Source organism: Anas platyrhynchos, chromosome 2 (assembly GCF_047663525.1).
Source record: "Anas platyrhynchos isolate ZD024472 breed Pekin duck chromosome 2, IASCAAS_PekinDuck_T2T, whole genome shotgun sequence".
Taxonomy (NCBI): domain Eukaryota; kingdom Metazoa; phylum Chordata; class Aves; order Anseriformes; family Anatidae; genus Anas; species Anas platyrhynchos.
In genome coordinates, this window is record NC_092588.1 from 64,620,222 (window position 1) to 64,640,787 (window position 20,566).

The 20,566-nt window shown below is 35.8% G+C and overlaps 1 protein-coding gene across 3 annotated transcripts in view; it reads right to left on the minus strand.

Moving 5' to 3' along the window:
- Positions 1-20,566, minus strand: part of GABBR2 (gamma-aminobutyric acid type B receptor subunit 2) — a 520,678-nt gene that overhangs the window by 182,995 nt on the left and 317,117 nt on the right. For all 3 annotated transcript variants that reach the window (XM_027451831.3, XM_072034868.1, XM_072034869.1), the window contains one exon: positions 14,018-14,078. In XM_027451831.3, the coding sequence (XP_027307632.2) occupies positions 14,018-14,078 (61 nt within the window). The remainder of the gene's footprint in view (positions 1-14,017; positions 14,079-20,566) is intronic.

The window sequence follows — 20,566 nt, forward strand, 5'->3', positions numbered from 1 at the left end:
TTCTAGTGTTTCCTGCCCAGCACAAGGAACTATGCGTGTAGATTGTGAAGGCTGAAGTTATCCTTCCAATAACTCTGCCTGTGCTCCTATGGGATATGAATTCCTGCCAGGGGTACTAGCTGAATTGCAAAAACTTTTTTTTCTTCCTACTTCTCTCTCCATGCAGGAGCAGCCAAGATTTTGCTAAATGGGAGAGCCTGAGGCCAATAACCACAAATAAATTGAACCTGGCAGATCATTTAACATAAACTTTTATTCCTTTTAGGATCTCACACTAAGAAAGTGTCTCAACACAAAATTCCACTAGGCAGAGGTGGGGAACTTTGCAATGCTCCTACCTAGACAATTTTTCTTCTTTAATTCAGTAAAATAGAAAAACAAAACAAAACAAAACAAAAATATTCTGGCAGGAAGATCTCCTTTGTCAGTCACAGCAAATGTTTAAGGGGAGACCAACTTGCAAAACTGCTTAGATGTTCAAGTTTTCAGTTAAAAAGCTGAGGGAGACACTTTTCTCCTGGTAATTCATCTTACAAACAATTAGGGTTATGATTTGCTCCATCTGGGGAGAATCCACTTCAGGTAGCATTTTCAAAATGCTCAACTGATTTAGAAATATGTGTCTTACGTCTTAGTTGGATTTCGCCTTCAAATATTATCTTGGATATTTCTTACATTTATTCAGGCTCTTCCTTAAATGTAGCTAGATCTGAGACAGCTAAAAAACCACCCCTGAAGTTTGGTTAAAAAAATTACTAAAATATGAATCAATATAGGAAAACAGGATCATAAGTCCCATTTGAGCCCAGAGGAGGGATATAATGTTTACCTGCTGATCCAGGGCATCAGCAGGATGCTCTGTATCCATAGGGCACATGTACATGTTTTTGTGACATACAATCTCAGATTCCTTCCCAGACCACATGCTTCTATAAACACTACTGATTTCAGAGCCAGCCCACAGTTGGAGTTACCTGCACCAGTAATTTTAGCCATCACAGTACATCATCAACTGGCCTAAAGCTCCAAGAGTCTTGGGAGGTTTTCAGTGATTAAAACAGGCCCACAGTGCTGAAAAATGAACCTGTAGCACACAGGCAACAATCTAGCATTTGGCTGCAGGTTATCACTTGGAATGTCAGCTGAATTTATCAAACCTGGGATATGAGAAGTTAAACAGCTTCTGGTGATCTATAGCTTTCGTACGTATTTGCAAACTTAAATCCAACTTAACATTTTCCAGGTGTGAAAATTCATGAATGATTTTTCAAAGATTTTGCTCTCTTCTCTAAATTCAAAAAGCCCTTCATGTATTTACTGACCTTTGTGATTCATACTTTGGGGGCCTTTCATAGTCTTTCCCTTTTGAGGGGGAAGCATAGACTAAATATGTGAACAACTTCCTCCTTTTTATCAGGCCCCATGCCATTTACTAATACAGCACAACGTTCGCCTGCTGTCACATCATACTGCCACAACCATGCTCCAAATGTCACATTAGCAAAGTCAGGTTAAAATCACTTTGTGTTATAACATTTTCCGCACTGACCTTTTGAAGGACCAGAGTGAGAGGAAGGCTTAGCTCCTATTGCTCTGAGCGGGAAGCCTCTGCTTATTTTCTCTTCTAAATGCAAGAAGCACATGCTTTGTATTTAAGAACCTGTTGTAATTGTTACATCCTCACTATCCACCCAACTTTCTGGGTGGATTCTTCAAGCACACTTCTAAAAAAAGTGAAATTAATTGCTTAAGGATATGGGTCCTTTCGTACATAAGACATCTTGTTCTTTCCAATACGAGGGTCAAGGAGCACAAATGGAAACAGCTCAGGAATCTGCTTCTCCTGATGCTGTCAGCTTTCCATTTTAACACAGTTCAGGACAGAATGTGGAGCTATTTGCCTCACAAGGCTTACGAATTACCTGACCTTTTTAGATGAGAGCAGGGGATCTGTATTAATAATTTGGGAACTATGGAATACTTTTAAATGAGGCAAGGGTCCACCATGATTTTATGATAGATAGGAATATATGTTTCCTTGTCCATAGGGACAAGCTATCCTGCCTGCTCAGTGTAAAATATGTTGTGCAGCTGTGTAGGATCATTTTAGGGGAGACCCTTTCAGGAAGGTATTTCCTTTTTCTTCAGACTAGCCCTTATTCATAGCCCTAAATGTTCCAGCCATGGACAGGGAGGCTGTGACAGAACCTTCCGTGTCAAGGGGGGGTTCTGAGCACCCCTGCTGGGACCAGACAAGTGCCGTATCTGGTACAATACAAGGAAAATGTTTACTATACATATACATTCCTACACAAGGGATTAACCATCAAAGATTGCATATGGTCTTCCAAGGAGAAACACGGCCTGAATTCGATGTGCAGAAAGCAGCTTAAGGAGGAAACATGTCCATTGTATGGACATTAAAGAAAGCAGAGAGGACTATGCTGGTGAGATAGTGAGGTAACAAACAGCTTTGTGTCAGTAGTCAGGGATCATATAAAGTAGCATTTAGCTCTAAATCACGGTTCCCTATTCCCACCTGACCTTGTTTGTTACATACATGGCATTAATTTGATATATTTTTTATTCTGGCAGTAGTTTAACAAACTGACTGTTAAATTTTCTGTGATAAAATCAGATTTTTAAAGGCTGCTGTGCTAGATATATCTAATGAATTAGTTTACTTACGAAGAACTCATCCACCGCCTGCCATAGTCGTTTAAGGAAATACATGCACTCCAGCTGAAGATAAAAAGTACCAAGATGGCTGGAATTGTAAGAAAATATTTTTCTTAACAACCCACACTCATGTTCTCCTTTTGGTTTCAATTTCTGAATCAATAACTCAAAGAGTAAGATAACTATGACTCAGCCTCTTCCTCTCTGGGGACAAGGGGGAGTTTGAGTCCATGGTAGGCTTTTTTTTAGGATGTTTTTCCTAAATCCTAAATGTCTATGCTTTTTTTGACTCCCAGAGTCTGCAAGGGGGAATTTGGAAAATGAGCTTACTCTGTGAGCTTACAGTGACGACAAAGGGTCTATACTGCCACTGGGAATAAAGGAATTGAAAGCTAATATTTCCTGAATTGGCATCCCCGCTTAGTTTCTTTTGAAAGGGTGTATGTGTGATAAATTTCTGTTCAAACAAGTCAGCAAAATTCACTGAATAAAGAGATGCTTATCAGGGAAGTAAAACAAATTTAATATAACCATTTTAAGTAATGTGATTCAACTCAGAAAATGACACCTATCCTGTTGCAGAGTATTATTTAAAGTTGGACATTTAGAAACAAAAGGGTAGGGAAGTTTGTCTCCTCCTAAATCTGTTGTTTACATATGCTCATTTTATAGTACCATGTTTACAGAATCAGTCTTTAATTCCTCTACTAGACTGCAGTGATGATGTATGGAAACAGATTGTTTTTACAGAAACAAGAAATTTCAGCTTAGAGGACAAGGGGCCGATACAATGACTGCATGACCAACTATTCTTGGAACTGAATTAGTACATACACACATTAGTACCTGACAGAACAAAAATGAAGAATGATTAGTTTGCAGAAAGGGGGACTAGTAAATTTTAAATGGAATTTAGTCTTTTCACACCCTTTATACAAAGCTGATGTCTGGATTCATAGTGTTCCAGTGCTGTCAATGTTTTGGTATCAATGTCTGTATGACTTCTGTATGATTCACAACTGTTTTTGATCACCTACACAGAGAACAAACCCATCTTCACTGTTTTTTAAAGTGTTTCTTGTTCATCTTCTTTATCTGTAATAGGTTTAACTCTCACAGTGATCTTTGTTTTCTCCTAGCACTATGATGTGATAATATTGCCTACAATCCCAGAACTAGCTCTCTAAAATAAATTTTTGTCAAAAATTCTTTGTTATAAAATTCCATTAAGTCAGAGAACCTGTCAGATGTTATTAACTTATCTCAGTATGTTTATCCTACAACTGCACAAATCTTTACATGCTGGGGTGATATATTATTAAATAATGTTTTGCTTTTGTTTGTTCAGATGCTATAATGTCAAATAATAAATCTATGCACTTTTAGTGACCCAGATAAATTTTCTTTTCTTTTCTTCTATCATTAATAATTAAAGTTGTTCTATCTCATGGGTTAGTATCTGTTGGGGGAATATTTGAACTACGGGTATGGTGTCATTGATGGTGTCATTGCAACAGACCACATTCTCTATTAATTATATCAAATGAAGGATTTTCCCGCATTATATACCAGAGTCTGATGGATTTCTCAGAAATCTTCTGGCTCTTTTTATCCCCTGTAGAAATTTTATTACAACTGCTTTCAGAAAAAGTGAATCTCTCCAAGATGCCAACAGGAGAGAGGTTAGGAGTCCGAATACTGATTGAAAAAAAAAAAAAAAAAAAAGAAAAGAAAAGAAAAAAAAAGTTTAAGTTACAGTACAAATAGGAGAGCTCTGCAAGAGACATTTGACAATTCTTTCAGGTCTTTCTCGTCTGCTGTTTCTTTACAGTTTGATAATTTCTGGTAACTTTTTGGAACTGGATATGTCAAACTTTTGTAGAGATCAATTATTGTACAATTATTTTCTGTTGTTTTCCAGCCTTTTTTTTTTCTTTGCTGATGGTTTTGAAATGTAGTCTTTTTCACTGTTATTTAAGAAAGTGCCTGAGACACTTTTGTACAAAACAGGGACAGAGACTCATCAGTTCCTATGAAACTGTTTGTACCTCAGAGTATACCAGATGAACTGATGTGAAATCCTATGAAAACTACAGCTATTTCTATAATGCCCGTACTTGTCACAATAATAATTACTTGCACAGTCCAAATCATCTTAGGGGAATGAACCGCTCCATAAAACCTTGTACAGGCACACATACACACAGATAAATAGGTCTCTCCTGCTTCTCACACAGGCCTTCTTCTCTTGCCTGAGGGCAAAGAATTAAACCAATTCTTTCCAACTATTCTGTGCTGCTTACTACACCTTTGGGTTACAGATGTACCCAGCTACTCTAAAACTTGTTCACACAAATGCTGATGGCTGCAAAGCTGTGGTCTCCCAGAGCTCTATTCCCAAATGAAAGGTTAGCTACCAAGTTGCTTGCTTTGCTCGTTGGTATATTTCCAGTTCATAGCCATATTGTTGTTGCTGCACTGACAGCAGCACCCAAGCTTCCTAGTTTAAAAGCAAGCTCAAATAAAACAAAATAAGCTGCTGTGACAACTAGTGGCTGCAGTATTGGCATATCCTTCCTGTATATCCTCTCTGGCCCTGGAATTTATATCCATGGAATATGATTTCTTTCAAACAAGGCGACTCTGGCAACTCCACATGCTTAATCCCTTTAATCTTTCTTTTTGCCCTACGACCCCAAACAACTTCTGTAGCTCTTATCTGTCTTTTCTCCAGTTTGACAGTTCTCCTGCAGAATTTGGATACCTGAATCTCAAGATAATATTCCATGTTTACATATAAAAATTAAATAAGTAAACAACTAACTAACTAAATAAAAGTAAATTATTCTGAAAGAACAGGTTACAAGAGGAAAAACTAGAACAGGGGAAAAATATTTCTGATAGTATTTAGTGAAGAAAAAGAGAAAATTAACAGGAAATGTATCCAAAAAATCATAGAACGGACAAAAAACAGCTAGAAACAGTATCTTTTATGTTGTCATCCAACAGAGGAATGGTACAAAGGTGGGGCAGTGCTGACAACAAAATGACAGATGAAGTTCAGTGCTAGTAAGATACAAAGCAACATATAAGAGAAAAATAATGGCAGGTATATGTACAAAGTGGTTGGTACTAATAAGCAACAAGTGAATAGCACCCAGGATGAGACCTTAGGCTTACTGTGTCTGGGTCTTTAAAAATATCACGGCTGTGCTCACTGGTGGCCAAAGAGGCAAGGAGAGGTTGAATGTGGTAGGACAGAATATTGGAAAAATAGTTAAAAATAAAATGAAAAGGTCATTCTGTGGTTTGATGTATGGTAATGGATATTTTAATGTTGTATGTGGCTTTCGTTATGCAATCACAAAAACGGTATGAGTATCAGAAGAGGTATGGGATTGTTAGAATTATAGAACAGCTTTTATACATGTATAAGGAAAAAAATAAGTGAATGGCAAAAGCTTTCCTTTCTAAACAAGAGTTATTGATGAGAAAGATCTGTAAAACATGAATGGTATAGAAAAAAAGTGAATAATGCACAATTATTCACCACTTCTCACACAACAAGAACAGGGTATGCCCAATGAATCATGAGATGGATAGTTTGAAACAAACAAACAAACAGATGGAAGAGCTTTAAACATTCCATGCATAATTATTTTTGTGAAGCTCATTGCAACTGGATGTGTTGAAGGCCAAACTTATATTCATGCAAGGTACGACAAATTGGTAGAGGATAAATCCATGAAGAAGCATTAAACCAGATAGTCCAAAGACAGCCTCCAATTCAAAAAGTTATGAAGATGCTGGCCTTTGGAAACTGGGAGGTTATAACTGAGAAACAATTATTCTATATACACCTGCTTTTGTGCGTATGCCCATAGCTGACATACCTTCTCTCCTGGGCACTGTCAAGTGGATACTGACCTAGACAGAGCTTGTCATCTGACCCAATACTGTAATGCTTCATGAACCAGACATACAATTAATTCTCCAAACAGAGAATCAAGTACTACAGCATTAGGCAATTGAACCACCAAAATATCTACACTTCAAATTCCACACCTTATTGTACAGACATGGGAAAAGTTACATTTTCTATTTAGGGTTTTCAGAGAGTAAATGGTCTCTTATGATAGATTACTTAATTATCAGTGTCTTTTTTTTTTTTTAAAGTATGTGCATGTTGGGGGGAAAACATCTTTCAAGAACTGACTGAAAGTCACTTCTTTAAATGCTTCAGCAGAAGAGGAGACACAGCACTTCCCTTTCCTAGTAGCTATTTAAATAAATGGTTAGAAGAGTCATCATGCTTGGGAAATCCCATGTTTAATTCATGTTCTGCATAAGAGGACTGAAATGTTTACCTCTTTCTATTCATGTCTATGGGCTATCCATTTGTCTGTACATTGACTCTCACTTTTTGTCCTGCTAAAAATATTGCAGCAAAAAATTCAGGACTGGTGGACCAGAAAACAGAGGGACAGAAGGCCTAGCACTATATTAACTATTACAGTTATTATTCTCAGTTGGATGAGGGATCCTCACCTCTTCTCCAGCCCTGGCCCCAAAGATTTCTTGAGAAATTTACATTCAAATAATACAGTAGATCTAAACAAAACAAAACATAATACAGATGCTAGAAGAGGAACCAAATCTGTTTTCTCCACACAAATCACCTAAACAGTCTACAGTTTCATGTTTATCCTGTCTTTTACTAGAAACTATTCAAAGAAATACAACAACTGGTATTAGTAGTAGACAGGTATTTGTAAATAGATGGGTATTTGTAAATTGTGTGTCAGAATCACAGCATACACTGCAGATGAGCAATAGCTCAAAATTAAATACAGTATTTCTAGCAGGGGAGTCAAGATGTATAAAAAGTCATCTGTTTGTCACAGGCACAATGAAAACACCTATGACACTTTAGAGGTCTGTTCAACTTGTTCTTCAAAGGTTTCAATGGCAGCGATATTATGATCCCTTTAGAGTTTAAATATCCTTTTCATTAGAAAGTCTTTCCTAATATGTGGCTTAAATATCCACTGATACTATTTAAATCCCTTGCTTCTCAGCCAGACGACGAGGGTAGGACAAGACAATTTTTTCTGTTTTTAGCAGAACTGTCATACGTTTTGACCATCATGTCTCCTCTTTATGCAACCTAGATATTTTGCTTTTTCTGATGAGTTATGCTTTTAATCCTGTCATCTTTATACATTTTTCTTGAGTCATCCCTGGACACAGTAGTTAGCTGTAGATTTTTGGCACTGGCTACAGTAGAAGTATACTATTATTTATACATCCCAGTACAAAATTTTTATTTTTCTTCTATGTGGTTTTGTTTATTCATATTCAGCCTGTGGCCCACTGTAACCCCTGCCTGCCTCCTCTTACATATAACTATGGCCTGGTGAGTGTTCCCCATTTTTTATTTACCCAGCGTATTATTCCCAATGTAGCACCAGGCATTTGACCTAAATAAACAGATTTCTTTTTTTTTTTCATGATTATTTCTTCAGTTTGTTAATAAGTTTTTGAATGCTTGTCTAGTTCCCCTGGAGCTTGCTGGCTGTCCCAGGGACCACTGTACATTTGATAACTACACATTGTAGTTCATCTTCCTAACCAGTAAAGACAACATTCAGTGACTCCAAATTTAAGGCACATCCTTTCAGGACTCTCCTTGCTATATCTTTCCATTTTAGGAGGCTATTCTTTTCATGAAAATGAGACTCAGTTTTGTGAACACTCTGTAGCTACACATAGACAGTACTCCTAAATTGCTTAAGTGTCACTGGCAGCAAAAGAGCAAAGTGGTATTGCACAGAGGCAGTGTGACTGAAGCACAATGCCTAAAATTTTTGAATCATCCTGCTAAATGACCATATTTAAGACAAGAGAGCACCAATGTGGCTTTGTATACCACAGTTCTACCAGGATGAACTGGTATTGAAACATTTGACAGTATGTTGAAAACTATTTTTTAAGAAGGATTTCAATTAGAAGGGACCCATTAAAAGTTTTCACGTTGTCACAACTAATGGCCTTGGAGCTGAAAAAAAGTTACTATCTATGCATTTGCATGTGTTTTGTTAGAAAATTGCTACTGCTCATTCTGTAACTGTTTATTAGTCTTCAACAGGATGTACTGATCACTAATATAAAAAATTAGTAGTCAGAAAGACATGAATGGCCACAATCTAACTACGCTGCTTCTGATATGCAGATACAGTGGAGTTGATACTCCATTTCTTAGGTACACCTAAGATTTAGTTCACCAAACTAAGTTTTTTGATTGCAAGTAAAGCACTCCGGTAAGGATGTCAGAAGCAAATTTTCCCATTTCCTTAATTTATTCCCTTTTTGCATGCAAAATGATTCTTTAGGGACAGAGTTATCTTTTCCACAAGGATCCAGCTGTATTTACTACCCAGAATAAACAAAACTCAAATTGTTTTACGTCCTTATTGTTACATGAAACTAGTGAGTCTTTACATTTCACTATTCGCATTCTGATCAGCAAACAAAATTCTGTATTCCTTTATTTACTTTTCCCCAAAATTCATATCTGACTATTCAAAGGTGATCCTTAATCTCAGGGTGAAGGGGGGGGAGGAGGAGGGAGAGGAGGGAAGGAGTGTGACACAGCCATTGTTAAGCATTTTATTCTCATTTTGTACATATGCTGCTGAGATAGAGAAATCTGAACCCACCGATTCTGGATATTTGCCACCACAGACAGTGTATATTTGACATGATACATTTCAAACTTGATTTTTCAGAATTTTAACTGAATATTTTGTGTCTGTTGGATTATATTCTTTCAACATTATTCATAGAATGAAAATCCACAAACTGGTTCTGCAGGATATATATTAGACAGTATACCATAAATATAAAAAATATTGAAAGGCAGTTAGTCTCATTATTTATATGAATTCCTGTGAGAGCAGGAACCCAAGGTAGTTCGACTATGCTGAATTATATTTAAAATAATAGAAGAAAACTTTTCCAGAATTGAGTTGATACCCCTGGAGAACAAGGTGTTATATCTGTAGGTGATTCTGGAGAATTGCTCATGTTTCCTTCATTGAAATGGTTGTGGACACCAGACAAGTCAGAAGTGAGTAGATGAACACAGATTCCATGAAAGCAATCCTGGAATCTCATGTACCTTGTTCTTAACTACAAAATAGACATTTGTTTATTTGTATCTGTTGAATAAAGAATAACCTATGGCTTTTACTGTAGAAAATCAGTAATGGCTTTTCTAAGAAATTCTTTTTCTAACAAATTCTTTGACCTTTTCTTCCCAAAAGCACACAGCAGGTAACCATCCCTCTGTCTTCAAGTTTTCTCAATATGAAGTACCCCAAATGTTTCCTCCTGCCTACAAGAACCATGATTTATACACATTTCAATGCTGTCTGTTTACAATTCAGCTTTACTTTTTTAGTATTTTTTTGCTCTTTTACTTTTTTATTCAGCTTTACTTTTCCTTTCCAATCTATTCTAGCACCAAAGTCTCAGGACCAAAGTCAATAGGAAAATATCTGAAAGCAAGGTGCTTTTTAGGCTCCAGTCAGATGAATCAGCAGTGATCTACCACAGTGAAGCATTCTGAAGAATGGGTATGTATCTGTCCTTGCAGCTTCCTGTATCACTGCAATCTTCAGTCCCAGTTTTGCAGCTTCCTTCCCTGTTTCCTGATATGCATATAACAGTTGCCAAAATCCTCTATGAGCTTACAGTTGCCAGGATCCTCTTTCAGCTTCCACTAGCCAAAAGATTTTGGCCCATCTACTCCAACTACATGTTTGACAACGACAATAGTCCGTTAATGGCACCAGTGGAAAAATTGCTTCATTCAGAAAGATGCCAACTTTCAAAAATTACATGGATATTTGATCTAGACTGGCAGACTGATCTTTATTTGTCTGTAAGGTAGGAGAACAAAATGCTGTTACATGTGCTTTGTGTTCTCTGCTGAATACTAAATCATTCCTGAGTGATATTCACAATCTATACAGCAGTAAGTAGTTTGGTCACAACTATCCCTGGCACCATCTGTTTGAACACTTGCAAAACTAACAGAAGCTGAAAAAAGGGAAATGACTAGCATGAGTTTGGGAAAAATTGCATCTACCTCCAAAATTAAGGCAGCTATTCAAAATCTCATCACAGTGTACCGCAGCTACCCTCTGAACCCTCATGGCTGTTTTCCCTTGCCTCTGGCAGATGTCATTGTCTACTTTTCCAAAGCCAAAATGTTTGCACATAATCTCATTAACACAAAGGTTTCCAGCAACGATTTTGTGTTAAGGACACCTGGACAACTTTCTCTTTTCAACAGTTTGTCAAGCAGTTTGCAACATGGAGGCTTTCTTTTTCCAGGGAAACATCAAATCATTTCAGTTTGAGCACTGCCCTTTGAACCAGGGAAAAATGTCTTGCTCACTGCCTGTCCTTCTCAGTTTTGTACCAATCTGCCTTTTGAGCTCTTGTTAGAGTTGTCAGGCACAGTCTGTCCAATACTGCAGGAAACAGAAATTGAAGCTCCTGAGTCCACCACAAACTGAGTTGTTTTTCTGCTCTGGCAAATGAGGAATAGAGTTTCTGGCCAAGAAATCCTACTTCTCGTATATGATTACCTACTTACTTGTTTTATTTTTCTGCATTGATTTATTGGTGATAATTGTGTGTTTTCATTCAAGCCATTAATAAAACTATAAACCATTGCAGATGAAGAAGTGACTATGGAAGTGCAGAACACTGATACTGATGATTCCCAGCTACATTTGGATAATAAGCTACTAATGCATTTAATATATGTTATACACCGTTAACACTAATCTCATAAAAAAATAATAATTAAAAAAAAGACATCTTTGATGTTGTCTTTTCTTTTCCTAGAAATCATGATGATTTGTATCACAGTTCATAAAAAAAATGTTAATGAATTAGATATATATCTGTCTCAAGCCCGATAGCACCTAACAGCTATAATTGCGAAGGAAAAGCCCATTTACCAATTTAAGTACTGGATTTAATTAGCTTCTTTCCATTATTTGGATCTGCTCCAATAGTCCAAGATTTATTAAAAGTTAATGTGAATGTTTTGGAAAGCTTTCCTACCAATGTTTTAAAGATTCTTTTTTAAAAATTACAATTTCTACAGGTTATTTTCTACAACTATGCCATAGGTATAATAGCCATGTATTAAAACTGTAACAATGAAAGAGGAAAAGAAAATTAAAAAAAAAATAAATCTGTTAATAGCTGGAATATCATTTCTAGTTAAAAAAAAAAACGTGTTGGTTTTTTCCCTATTGTTTGTTTCTTATTGTGAATATCATTCCTTATTTCAATTTGTCATATTTTTTTACATTGTTTTCATTTCCCAAATTAGTGACAACAAAATTTAAAACAGAATTCAGATGTGTTGATGGACTATTGCTTGTGTGAGAGATAATCCAGCCCTTCTTCTGCATTTCTCCATAGGATGCATGGGTTACAATGAAAACAAGTAGGCTTTTTTGCTGTTGGTTGATGGGAAACATTTGGTTGATGATCAAAATCCTGGGTATGGGCCTGAAGCAGTTCTGAAACAGCCATTATGTAATGGCAAGGAATTATAAAATGGGCAGCTGTCTCCTCTATTCTTATTGACCCAACAGTACTTCAACTGATCGTAAAGCCATTGGTGCTAAATAGCATCTGTTGCAAAACTGGAAAACATTATAAAGAAACTCAGATTTCAAAGGTTGGCAATAGAAGTCTGTCTAAAATTAGCTATCCAGGTCTTCAGTTGCTCCTCTAGATTAGTTCAGAAGATGCATGTCTCACCTCCCCATGATCCCCTATCACATCATTAATACACAGAGGGAATGTGCCAAACTTCCTCCTCACTTGGATGCTCTAGCAGGGTGCAGCTGCCTTTGGCAGAATGCACAGGGCCTCCTTCAGACTTCTGAGGAATAAACACCTTTTGTAAAATCCTCTTGTAATATTTACTCATGATTCTTTCATGTTGCTGTAAATATTACTATTATGAAAAAATGGGAGGAAGGAGAGAAGCAGAGGAAGCAATAAATATTTATCATCAGTGTTGAGCAGTGATTTCTAAATTATATTATCATGAGATGGCGTCTGCAAAATTTTAGTGGGTAGAAATGCTTCAGGGAACATCAGTTAATAGCATCAGTTGTAGATGTGAAGACAAGAACAATCCTTAAGATTGCTTTTGTAAATTAGAATGAGTAACAAATCCCCTCAAGTACATTGCTGTTCATTAATAATAATGCCCATACAGCAGACAATTTCTGCTCAAAGGATGAGCCTTTGAAATTGGTCAGCAAGATTATGTTTAAAGTGATCTCCTAAACAGAAAGAGTGAGCCTCTTTCTTGTGCACTGCCTGAGAAGGATTTGCCATCTCCATTTCTCACTACTGCTCTCACAAGACCACAAATATGTAATTATTTCCAGCTTTATCTCAGTCTCAGACTAGGAATAAAAACAATAATTATGTTCTATGAGCTGTAAAAACAACTATGACGTGTCTTCTGTGAACTACCATTTCAGCAGAAAACTTTATCAAGCAAGCACCTTGTCCTGGCTGCAAACAACCCTTGACAAATGTCTGCAAGGAGGGGCTCCATCTGTGGTCTCTGCTGCTGAGACCATTTCCTTCAGAATGAGCTCGAGCTGAGGGGATGCAGCAGTCTTGGTGAGTCACATTGCAGGAGACTGTTGCCTCTAAGGGATGAGGTTGGCAGTTTGCGTCCTTTACATGCTGAGGCTCTGCCTCCAGAAAGCACTTTTCACAACCAGTTGCTGAACATCAAAAGCAAGCCTTCAGAGAGCACAAATGCTAACTTGAAAGAGCTTAAGAGAAAAAACAAACAAACAACAACAACAAAAAAACACCTCTCCAAGACCTTCTTCAGATTCAATTTCCAGAAATGACTGTTCTAAGGACTAGGTACTAAGTGGATCAGTCTTTCCGACAGCTGTTGTCTGCTGCTATAGATCTATAGTTTCTATGTGTATGTGGATTTTCTGAAAGGAAAATACTTGGAAATATCTCAGACCACTATGTGTACAAAACACAGTACTTTAAACAGGTAATAAAACAGGTAAAATTTTTTTTTCTAAGTACCTTGCTGCATCTTCCAAGCACTTTCTTTTAAAAGTAACTGCACATATTTAAAACATGAAACAAATACAATCAATACATAAGTTTGAAACTGCATACATAATTGTAATGAAATAAAAATAATGAAAATGTAATGTAAAATAATGTAATGAAAATAAAATTGTTTGTAACCTACCTTGGAACTGCGTAAACTTGATGGTTCCCATCCTCTCTCCATTTCTGAAAACAACTTGACCCTAAATAAAATAAATAAATAACTTTTAAAAGTTTTATAAATCTCTAATATAGTTTAATTAGAACTGCAGTTATTTTCCATTTACTATTAAAGTACCCAAGTAAGGTTTAAACACTGAAAATAGTAGATTCAGCCAAGACTGAAATAACTCAGTTAACATCTCCTTAAAGATTTCTTCCACATACTTTAAATGGCCTTAGAAAGTTGATCAGTGTCATCATCCACAGTTCGAGAGTGAAAATGGAAATACAATAAAGCCAACAACTTGCTGAATCCCAGATGACTGTTTTTATCTAGGATATGAAAGTTATTAAGAGTCATTCCAGAAATGGTTCTATATTTCATTCATTGTATGGTTCTCCAAATGGCTCTTTAATCTACCTATATCAATGATTATAAATACCAGAAGCTTTTGTGGTGTGTTTTTGTACTATATCAGCATGTATTTCCAAGTGTTGTTTTCAAATGTGATCCCTGTAAGACAGTGCTACCCTTTGTCATGCTACATGTTGTTACACTTCAAATTAAGGTCACCTCATCACCTATCCCTGAGGCTGAATCTGCTCACATATCCCTAGCAAATTACTCCCATCTTTCATCCCATCTTTCTGAGTTAAATTAAGAATATATCTTCTTAATTTTCTCTTTACTTCAGCTATTTTATGATGGAGTGTGAAAGAACAGGTTTTCATTCATTTATGCTAAGTAGTATTTTTAATATTTTGAACTTACAGTAGAATGCTGAATGTTGTCAATATAGATTGCTGTTTTACTCTACCCCAGTCTGGATAATTATTATCATCCATCTCTATTAATCTTTGTTTTAGCAGATATTAGGATAAGAGAAACTAAAAAAGCATGTACGGCTACATACATTTCTTTGTGTGTAAGTCCCATTATGGGTAACCTTTCTGGTCACAAAGGATGCAAGACACAGTCATATTCAATTTACAGAACAATGCAAGAAAAAAACTTAACTTTTACACTTGCTATAAAATCTGATCTTACATAAATGGATTTTACTATTGTACCAATATGCTGTCGATTGGAATTTCAAAAGCAGAAAGAGACTCACTGAAATCAGCTGGAACCATACCAAGGGTGTGTAGTGCTCTTGGGTCTACAAAACACTCACCCCATGTTTCCTGCAAAGCTACAGAATACCACTCCCCTTTGGTAAATACAAGAAGACACATTTCAACAAGTGTAAGCTACCATGTGATAAGGATTAGAAACCAGAAAGCCCAATTTGTGACAAAAAAAAAAAAAAGAGAGCAAGAGAAATGAACACTGGTAATAACACAGATTCTCTCGACAGCTACAGAAGAGCACAGGAACTGCTCCTGTTGAAGTCCAGCTGGAAATAAATCTAATTCAGTGGCTACTACCAGAGCTCAGGGAGACAACATAAAAAATTAGCAGGCAGATTTATGTGTGCACCTTAGGAACTTTCATCTAGATCTCCCTTAGTTTGGAGAGTTTCTCAGTTCTGTGGCTTGTGACGAAGAACTCTCTAGTTAAATTTTTCAGTGTGTATAAATTACTTTTTGATTTGCTTTTAAATTTCTTGCCTTTTACTTTAACTCTGTGTCCTCTTATTTTTTCATTACAAGATAATACTATTGCAAGTTGTAGTTTACTGGAGTGCTGGAGATTAAGCATACAGCAAGAATCATTGATATCATCTATGATGACAGTCATCTACGACTGCCATCTATTATTGACAGTATAATATACCAACTCATGAATTTTTCTGGATTCCCAGTGCAATTGGTTTGCAATATTATCATTGCCTCTTGTAATATCACCGTACGTTTTCATCATGCAATAGGACAGACCATATGCATCTGCTGACTAGAGATAAATATATACAAACTCATTGACATGTTATGAAACTATCAATTGAACATAGATGAGATCTGAATGTTCTGAAAAAATGTAAAAAAAAAAATTAGATAAAATATATATGAGGAAAAATATTATCTATATTTATATAGAGAGTTATAGAAGTATTTGTTTTTAACAACTCTTTGCTAAGATTTATTGCTTAGAATCATCTAATCAGTAGAAAAATAAAGATATGGATGATGATGAGGAAAGAATTATAGATTAACTCATGAAAATGTCCTTGTTATCTATAAAATTATTCAATCACAATATTTTACCTTCAAAAAAGCTTACTGAATAACGTTAAAAAGTAAAATGGGTTATTAAAAGGAATAAAAAATGTCTAAATACAGTTTGATGAGTCCTGACATTGTCTTAGGTATTGTTGACAAACTACAGCCATTTTTTCATAAAACACAAGACTATGAAATTTGGGTTAAAAAGGCTAAAAAGAAATAGAATATTTTTTAATATTCTATTTTATAAACTGATATTATTGCTATTAAGATTGCTATTATGGCTATTAACCAGTCAGTCTTTCAGAAATCTGTTTTGTAGAAACAATGGGTTTATGGATAGAAACAATGGGTTTATGGCATAAGAAGTGAGTTAAAATCTGATGGTTTTCTATGGCCAACATCAAGTCATTTGTTTGTTATCAATATAACATATAGCTAGAGAGTTATTTTCTTTATAGTTGAGATCCATAAATTATTATTATTATTATTTTTCTTTATTTAAATAGTGTCCAGCACATGTGCAAGGACTGCAGTTTATGGTGTGACTCACTGTAAGGACAAGATCTGATGAAATCCATGTGGATATAAAAACAGGCAAAATCCTCATTGTGTTTTGGTGACAATAGTCATACTTAGATACTGATTAGCAAAGGGAACAGTGATTATACAGATGAGAAGTACTTTTCAAAAGAAAAGTAATAAAAGTAATGTTAATACTGACTTCAGAACATGATTCTTGGATTCGAACAATATTTCCCAGTCATGTAATTATTTTACTTCAAGAGATGCAAAATATGGTCTCTTCCCTTAACAAACATTTCAATCAACTAAAAAGCGAATTATATTCACTTAGATCAAACCACATAGTTTATTATACAATAAAGTAGTTAATCAGAAAGAGCTTTCTTCTTCAATAAACACACATCATAACAATAGATAACAATAGAAATCACACAGAAATCATAGCACCCATTTTATTTTCTTCAATCTACAATCTACAGACTATTTTTTCTTTCTTTTAAAGTAATTTTCTTCACCAGTTACAAAGGTGATGCTACGGTAAATACTAATTCTACAACAGATCTGCCTAACTCTCTGTTATGGACAAGCAGTTTTCATTGGCAATTATTGTTGAAAAGTTAGTGGGAATTAAATAGTACGTGTGTGGCTTGGAGTTTGATACACAGAGATGTGAACAGAAGGTGGAAGAAAAGCTGAATAAGCTCAGTCTGGCACAGAGTTCTTGAAATATATTTCATTATTGCTAAAAGCTGTAAAAGCTCATGTTGCGTTTTTGTTTGTTTGTTTGTTTTGTTTTGTTTTGTTTTGCTTTTTTTGTTTTGTTTTGATTTAGTGATATCTCCAAATCCAGCTGCTTTTCTTGTAATTGTTTTTTTTTTTTTTTTTTTTTCCTAAAAAGACACATTTTTTTAATGTGCAATTCAAATGATGAAAACCAGAACTGGACCAAACATTTCAATGTTAGTCTCAAAACTGCCACATACAAGAACATGACCCTTCTGTTTCTTCTGCACATTGCCTTCTTCTGTGTGCTCCATTTTTATAAGCCTAGCATTGTTTTCTGTCCTACTTGCAGACACTTGGCTATACAGCATAACTGCATTTCATCTTATTACTAAAAAGACAGTTTCTTCTTGGAAAAGTACAATCTCCCTGAATGTACAATCTTCATCTTCTTTTCTTGAATTTATGTCATTTTAAGTCATCAGTCCTTTATTTGTGGTGAGAATAAGAAGTTCACAACAATCATCCATTCATACTCATAAAATATTTGCCAACATTAGTTTTAATTTAGACACATGGGACTTTCCCTGTCATTATAGCATTGTTAGTCATTTGTCTACCGTGGAAGCAGCTGTTTCATATATTTTAATTTTTTCTTGGTTGATATTAAGTAGTTATCTTTGCTCTATTATGAACATATTACGTTCTTTTCTAGCTATGGAGCACTACTATTTATTAGAATTTTCTTTGCATTATCACTGACAGTTTTATTATTCTGCTCTGGACATAGGCTCATGCCAATATCAAAATTCTTTCATTTCTCATACAGCCAACACATTTTTTCATTCACGTCTTTCACTTCTTCATCACTCTATAAAAGGCAAGTTCAGAACATTTCTAACTGCTCTGTCAGTCAGGGACAGGTCTACACTTCAACTATTACTTCATTTACTTTATTTCTGCAAAGTGTCTCAAGTATGTTAATCAGAGAAATAGCATCTATTTGATTTTCCACACCGTGCCTATAAAAAAATTGGCTTTAGTCCATGCAGTTTCCAATTTGCCAATACTTTTCAAGGGTTCCTCCTCAGTTCCACTCCACTGCCCAGCAATCTGGGCTACCGTGCCCTACAGGTAGGTCATCTCCCTCTATAGCAGTGCTTATCCCTGGCGGGTTTCCCTGCAATGCCCATAGCCTACATAGTCACACCAGTTCCAAAAATGACTGTCAGTAGTTTTTCCAAAAATAAATTAACTCAGTCACTTTGGGCGTTCTTCAGTTATATATGTGAGATAACGTAAACTATTTAAATAAAGTGCTACATAAATACCTGAAAAACAGTGGGATCATTAAGGCCACTGAAGTTGTAGTTTCTATTTATATAACAGTGTATTACTGTGAAAGAATATCAAGTATTGGCAGACCTGTAATTAAGCTGTCTTGTTAAGCTTCATAATATCTGCTGAAATGAAGGTGTTCTTCTAATCCTTTAGTGTCCAGTCCAGTAAACAAAGGAGACAAGGAGGGTGAAGCATCAGAGGACAGCAAACCTGAGAGCTTGCCAACATCCAAAGGGCCTGCCATGTGGCTCCCAGCTGCACAGTCCTACACCTTCTTACTGGCAGCTCAGCACTCATTAGGCCCCTAAGTGGGCTACTGCAGCCTGTTAAACCAGCAAGATGCATTCAGCTATTTTTGGTTTGGTTTGGTGTGTATGGGGATGTTGTTTCTGAATTACTTTTACAGTGCCAGACCCCAGCACAAAGGAGCAGCTAGGAGGAAGAAGTATGGCACCCTTTGTTAGTCCCAGAAACCTTTTGGTGTTAGGCAGTCTGCACAGCCTGCTACAGATCATATACACTGACATAGATTTACTCATGCAGGACTCTTTATTTATATCCATGCCTTCCTGGCCATGCACAGAGCAAGCTGGATCTTGGCTCCACAATGTCTAGATGATGAAGAGCTACACGTTGTGAATCACAACCTCTTCCACCCTCCAAACATAACCTTTAAGACAACAGTAACCCAACAAGTTTTCATCAGTGCAAGTCTAGTCTCACTTCTGAAACAAATAGCAAACTTTCAGTGGAGGGCAGCCTGCACAGAACTCTTCTGGTTTCGACCTAGTTATGTCACTCAATTAGCTGGAAACAAAGGGGTCCTTGAGCATAGGTGGAGAGAGGATATGAGACAGGCAGCAATAATATTGTCACCCCCTTAAGGACAAAGAGGTAGTCGTCACAGGAACAGGGAGAGGTGAACAAATTCAGGAGGTAAGGAAAATTATAATGGTTTGTAAAACCAACAATGCTCCTGAATCCTGAGAATTTTATATCTGTGAAAAAAACATTTTAAGAACATGTGATTAAAGCAGATCTAGTTACTGCAGTTTTTCAAGCCTCAAGACTATTTTCAGAAAAGGTGTTTCTGTCAAAATTTTCAAAATGGAACATTTAAATTTGAAATGTTTTATGATCCAACAGGATTTTTTTTTCCCTGCCTGTTTTCTCTCATATGACATTTTCTAAGAGAACTGGATAACTGAACACTGGTGTCTGGAGAGCAGCAGAAGCAGAGCAGCTTAAAGAACAGGTGTGAAGAATCTGGTCTTGACTAACATTTTCTAAATGAAGCATTACCATTATTCTCAACTAAATACGTACTTGTGTTCTAGCTATGACAGAACATGCATAAAATAATAATAATAATAATAATAATAATAATAATAATAATAATAATAATAATAATAATAATAATAATAATAATAAACAACTTACTTCACAGTATTAAATACTTGCCTGCTCCATAGAAATAATGCTTAAAAAAAATATTTGCAAATGAGTAAGTTTCCCAAACATGAATACATGTGTTTTGGAGAAAGAAGGTAGGAAAGAAAGATTAAATGACAGAATAGATGAAATGCACAGATGTTGCTACAGAGGTACAGTGCTCAGAAAATAAATTAAAAATAAATAAATTAATAACAAATAAAACCAAAAAAAAAAAAAAACAGGTAATTATGATGGTGATGGAAAAAGAAAATGGAGAACTGTTGATCATCAAATCCTGTAATATTATAACCAGGAGATGTTCATCAAAATTATTAGGACATTG